The sequence below is a fragment of the Tupaia chinensis genome, unplaced genomic scaffold (assembly GCF_000334495.1).
Source record: "Tupaia chinensis unplaced genomic scaffold, TupChi_1.0 Scaffold000094_1, whole genome shotgun sequence".
Classification (NCBI taxonomy): domain Eukaryota; kingdom Metazoa; phylum Chordata; class Mammalia; order Scandentia; family Tupaiidae; genus Tupaia; species Tupaia belangeri.
In genome coordinates this window covers 6,213,232-6,219,547 of record NW_006159556.1, presented here as the reverse complement: position 1 = coordinate 6,219,547, position 6,316 = coordinate 6,213,232, and the positions used below count along the sequence as shown (strand labels likewise).

The window sequence follows — 6,316 nt, the reverse complement described above, 5'->3', positions numbered from 1 at the left end:
CCATGTTCCATCAGAAGGGCAGGACCCTGGAATATTCCTAATGTGACTACAGTAAGGGTGGGTCAGGTAGGACACACAAACTACATATATATATGTGTGCGTGTTATGTGTGTGTGCGTGTGTGTACACCATTGCTTTGTTTTCACAATATGGATAGAGAATAAATCTCAGGAAAAAAGAGCCAAAGATGTAGGTGGGTCTTTCCACAGGTCCAGTAAAATGTGAGAATCATGCCTTCCAGAATCGACCGCCTCTCCCTCCTGCCATCCACATACATCATCAGCCTGAATCCAACACAACTGGGAAGCTCAGAATGCAGAAAACCTGCTTTGCAAGGATGCCTCAGATTAGAACCTGAACTAGAATCCTACAGCCAACAGCTCTACAACCTTAAGCAGATGCTTATTTTTATTTTTGTCATAGGACATGTACTCGCCGGAGGGAGAGAAAGTGAGAAATCACTCCCTAGGGGGATGGCCACACCACAGAGCCCTCTCTTCCATTCTCTTCTTGGGATTTTGAGTATGTACGCACACATGCCTACTGTATTCTTCAAACTGCCGAATCTGGGACTTGAACCGTGGAGTCGGCAGTGTGTGATCCAGTGCCTTAACCTCCATGCCATCTGCTGGCCCAAGCAGGTGCTTCTGAAAGAAATATTCACTACTAATAAGGAACTATACAAAGCTTAGGAAATTTTCAGATCTTAGTTTTTGATTTTCCTTTCCCTCAAGAACTGACTTGAAAATTTTTGCCTCCCCCACCTCCCGTGGTCAATAGTATTCATTTGAAGTGAAGGGGGGGAAAAAAAAAAAACCCTTAAGTACCTGGACTATTGCATTTAATCATGTATTGTAATTGTGTTACTCTACCTTTTTGCATCAGAGACAGATATACAACGAACATTCAGATATCACAGATTGCACACTAGAGAGAAATTCTTCAGGCCTTTTACACAACTGCCAACAAACAGGTACGGGGTTCTGCAGTATAGTACAAAAGTCCACCATCAATCCAGTCTTAGCCAGTGTCTTCAGTTTACTTCTGTTGCTGTACAAATAATTGGCCATTACTAGGGCTTACAAGTTAATAACAGGACAAAAAATATACATGGCACTGACACAAAAAGTCAGCTGTGTTAATAGTCATGCAACAAGTAACCAAACTTGCTGAAATGAAAAATACTTTCTAAAAACAGTTTTAACAGCATAAATATTTTATACACAGTTCATTTACCAAAACAAAATTTATTTAAATGATACAAAGCAAAAATAAGTTTCTACCAACTTTATACATAAGAAAGTGCAAAATAACTTATCTAGAGTGTTTTGCTATTATCCTGACGGATGGCTGCTATGGGCAGCTATTCTCTTTTTTGAAAGCATGACATTACAGTTGCACACTATACACAAATGTTAGAATACATGGATGGGTGGATGGACGGATGATGGATGGACAAACGAACCACAAAGATCAGGCAGGAGCCCTGTGAGGTACTCTCAGAGAAAGGACGCGGACCACATCGAGGTGGATGTATGTGCTGAGAATCGATGTTGGTAAACAAATTTACATGGAACACAGAAAGACAGCCAGAGAAACAATAGTGTATGTACGTGGACTGGCATGTGTGAGTGATTCTGTGATTTCTGAGTTAGAAGCAAAAAAGAAAAGAAACCTGACAGAGCGAAACAGTTGCCCACAGCACCAGCTGCCAGAGGAAATACTACCATGAGGGTTTTGGTTTCCACCTTCTAGTTATGAAAGTTGTGTAGGAAAGTTTAAAAGTGTTCATCCCATGGAACTTCATACTACACAGAGGAATAACCTTTAAGTAACTACATACACACATTCATATATTCAAGTCTTCAAAGAACCCCTCTGCCACTGGGTATGTATGGGGTAAACATGGTTCGTGGACAAAAAGAGGACGCTTCTTTAAAAAGTGTAGAATAACACTGCTACAACTCATCTAGAGGGCCGGCCGGGTGGCGCCCGCGTGCTGCGACGGCACGATTTCTGCGACTGTTGGAGATCATCATTTATTAAAATCGAGGAGGGTGATGGGGCGGGGAGTGGGGCGGAGGAAGACACAGGAAGGAGAACAGTACACAACTCTTCTTCGAGTGAAAGTATTAATGCCGATCATCCTTTTATTAACAAGTAGATTTGAACTTTTAGAAATGGAAGTGTTTCAATCAATTTTGATATGTAATCATAAATAGACGGTAGGCTCAAACCTAGGTAAATAAGGATTTCAATTTAGTAAGCATAAGGCACTAAAGCAGCCTTTGTATTTTTCTCTTGGAGACCTAGTTATCAGGAAGAACAAATCTGTTCTTAAGCTGGTTTTAGCCCATTAGGTACAAGATCACCGTTGTACCAAATGCCTGTTCTGAATGCCATGTGCATATATGTGCATTTCAGTGCATTAAGTGTGCCTGTCACCAGGGCCTAAAGATGCAAAGTTGGGAAAGCCAAAGCCACTGTCCTTTGTACGATACGTCCTTGAGGGTGTGAAGGCCTGTCCTTCCTTTCTTGGGCTATAAATGATCCTACATTTTTTTAAATCACAGGGCTTTTTAGAATTGTTCATAATATTATCACTAAGTATCTGAAAATGTTAAAATCTAGATTAATTGCTTCATTTGTTTATATATATGTATATATAGATATGTACATAACACACATTTTTTAAAAAAATCCCACCACCAAAGCCTTTTTTTTCTGTAAACTAAACTCCTCCCTTAGCCCCCACCAGCTTTAATCCCCCTGGGTTTGTGTGTTCTGTATCCAACTAGTAGAACAAATTAAATAACTAAATATTAAAATACTGTAATTATATTCATAGCAAAAACAAAAAAATAGACGTCGATACAGTATAAATCTCACTGGTTTCAGGTAGATGGCATTAAATGGTAAAGGTTAATTTTAAGCAGTTCTGACATGACCCAGTTTTACAACAAGGTTTTATGCTAATTCTGTACACTTTGTCTTTTTTTTTTCTTCATAACCCTTTTCTGAAAATAAGCTATAGTAGGACATTAGTCATTAGTGTCACCAAAGACATGTACTTATTATGTTCTAGGCAAGAGAAGCTAGTTTTGGGTTACATGCAGATATATTCCCATTAGTTGAGGCAGGGCTATTTCCTGCACTACCTCGGTCATCTGACTGACTTATGCAGTGCCAGGAAGGTCTGCTTTGACCACACAGCAGTCCACATGGAAGTTTAGAAGGGGCCTCGTGACATTAGAACAACACTGAGGTGGTGTGTAGCCAGGTAGGAGACGCCCAGGTAGTCCCAGGTTATCTTCTGCTGGATTCCTATCTCCCGCGCTGTTTCCTACAGAAGGTCCGCGTTATTTTGGTTGCTAGCCTAGAGTGAGTGGGGATACTGTGGGCAACTCGCAAGAAATGACATCAGGCACACAGGCTGGGTTTGAAAAGAAAAACAAAAGACCACAGATAATGTCTTTGAGGATTTAAAAAAACATATTTATAATTAATTGGTAAGTGAGAGATGTCAGACAAACCATAAGTAGTTCACTGAGTTAATGGTTTAGTTTGAAGTCTCATGTTACAGGCAGTTAAGTCCTTATTTAGAAAAAAAGGCCTTTATACCTATTTACAATATACACAGTTACTTGCAAAGAAGTCAGATTTACAACCGTTTTCTAAAAGCCTTTTTGCTGTTTTTGTTGGTTTTTCCAAATAAGGATGTAGTAGCTCTATAAAAATGAGATGCAAGAAAACACAGTTAATACGTGAGGATTTTTCTCTTGGAGACAGCTATTGTTACCAGGGAGAGTAGGACACGGAAAGCGTCGCTCCTAGGAACCACCTCACGTCCTCCTTGTGCTGTTCGCCTGAACAGTGTCTGCCCCATTACTGTACTCTACACCCGTTTATTCAATGATCCCTTTGAACGCAACACTTCAAACCCGCGGTATGAAGAGCTATGTAAACGGAGACTGTTTGCAACGCCTTCCAAGCCTGGACAGAGGAACTGGGGAGGGCTCTACAGACCGTGGTCTCCAATCGGCTCGTTGAACCTTCAACAGTTTCGAGGCCCATCTTCCGACCCCCTCTCGTGCTGTAAGTTATAGTAACAGTTCTGACACACACGCACCGGCGAGGAGATTTTCAAGCGCTTGATTTCAGACTGAAATCGACTGCACCTAAAGCAAAGGAACAATCCATTAGTTACGGGTCCTCCCCACTTGGTCAGGGGCCAGAAATACTCATGTAAAAACGGAATGGAAAGCATGCTGTGTAATGCTGATGACCACCTGATGCCGGGAGGTGGTCAAGGACTGTGCTGTTCCATGCCGCGTGCTGGCCAAGGGCCAAAGGGGATGCTGTGGTACTTGTTTCTGCCCATGAAAAAAGTAACATCAAACTGGGGAAGCTTTTTTTTTTTTTTTTTTAATGAAGAGAGTTAATAATAAAACAGAAATGAAAAGCAGAGTTTAGATTTTTTCTATGTAATAAAGCTGTGAGCTCTGAACAGCTGTGTACGGCCACTCTACACATGTAGACTGGTCCTCATGACCCACACACCTGGAAGAGATGTCAGCGTCTCTCCTTGGAGCAGACTTTTTTAAAATTTTAATCAGAAGGCTCACTGCCCCTTTTAAGAGACACTTTAGGGACCAGCAGGTGGTGTGGTGGTTAAAGCGCTGAACTCCCACATGGCAGACTGAGGTTCGTGTCCTGAATCTGGTGGATTTTTCACTTTCTCTCTCTGGTGAATTAAGATAGTAATAATAATAATGATAATGGCAATAAAATTATGAAACAGATACTTTGGATACTATCAAGTTCTTTTGTACTTTGAAATATTGTAATCCTTAGTCATTTCTTAAACAGGTAGTTTGGCTTATCTGGTTGAAATGCCCTCATTCTGTATTTATCATTCAGGATTCATCTTGATAGAGTTGCTTGAAGTAGACTAAACTTAAGAGATGTTCAAATTCTTTAAAAATATTAGGAGTTCCTATTCCGGGATTACAACAAGGTGTGACTTTGGATGTGACATTAAATTACTTTAAGGTTGGATTTTCACAAGACTGATATGGAGATTTATACTTCCTTCATTAGTCTACCAAGAGAAATGTCCAGAGAAGAAACTAACGGACGGGGTTTGCAGGACTGTCGCTGGGCTGGGCAGAAGCTGCAGCGGCGTGGCAGCTGAGGGCAGGCTGCACCCTCCCAGAGGCCCTTCTCGCGGTGCCTGCTTTCTCATATCACCCAGTCAGTTTTGTCAGGTTTGCAAATGAAGCCTCCATCTGGCATTTGACAGCCTGAGGGACATCAAGAGTTACCTGGATCATGGGAACCAGCAGTTAGCGTAATGGCTATGTCGCTGGACTCCCACGTAGTCGACCGCGGTTCGCGTCCCGGACCCGGGGGCTTAAACTCACACCGGGTGCGTGTGCGTGCGTGCCCAAGATCCCGAGAGGAGCATGGAGGAGAAGGGATTGCGGCGTGACCATCCTCCCGGGGGGTGATTTCTCGCTTTCTGTCTCTCCGTCTCTCTCTGGCTGGCTGGCGAGCGCACATGCCCTATAGCGAAAAAAACCTCTCAAAAAAAAAAAAAAAAAAAAAGTGAGTTACCTGGACCTGACCAACATTCTGAAAGTCAGGCACGACCCCGAACAGAGATGTGCCTGCGTGTGTGCAAGTGGGGCTGGAGGAATGACTCGGTTACTCGGCTACTGTGAGCACACGCAGCCACAAGACAGGAGGGCTCTGCACAGAGGTCCCTGTAAGAAATGGCTGGCAGCAGCATTCTGGCTACCTCCTCTTGAATCAGACTGCCCAAGAAAAAAGGCTTAAGAAAAACATGGATGACACCACTTTTTGTTTAACACCAAGATAGCCAGACTTCACACTGGCACTCTACAACACTCACGTATGTGATCTCACTTAATTCTCTCAACACCTCTATGAAAATCTACTTTATGGATTAAGAAACTGAGGCTCAGAGAGGTTTAGTAACTTGCCTGAGATAACACAGCAGTAGGCAGGCCAATGAATGTCCGGTCAAAGTAAACCCAAAGCCCATGCATGCCCTTACCAATAAACCAATGCTGCCCACAAAACCTCAGGACCTGCCTGGAAACAATGGCATGGTTTGGGAATAGTGTTTTCTGTGAAAGGGTCCCTGCAGGTAGGCAATGCAAGAATTAACGTGTACGGCCCACGGATCTGGCAGGGACAGTGAGGGCTGTGAACACATACCCAGCACTGCAGCGCATGACAGAGAACACCCAGGACAATGGGATGTGACAGTGGACTTCTCATGCAGGGAAAG

General features: G+C 42.8%; 1 protein-coding gene across 7 annotated transcripts in view; it reads right to left on the bottom strand.

The window, feature by feature from the left end:
• Nucleotides 1-1,340: 1,340 nt before the first annotated feature.
• Nucleotides 1,341-6,316, bottom strand: part of WDFY3 (WD repeat and FYVE domain containing 3) — a 258,678-nt gene continuing 253,702 nt past the window's right edge. For all 7 annotated transcript variants that reach the window (XM_014585831.2, XM_014585832.2, XM_006143286.3 and 4 more), the window contains one exon: nucleotides 1,341-4,178. In XM_014585831.2, coding sequence (XP_014441317.1) covers nucleotides 4,055-4,178 — 124 coding nt within the window. In that variant the 3' untranslated portion in view covers nucleotides 1,341-4,054. The remainder of the gene's footprint in view (nucleotides 4,179-6,316) is intronic.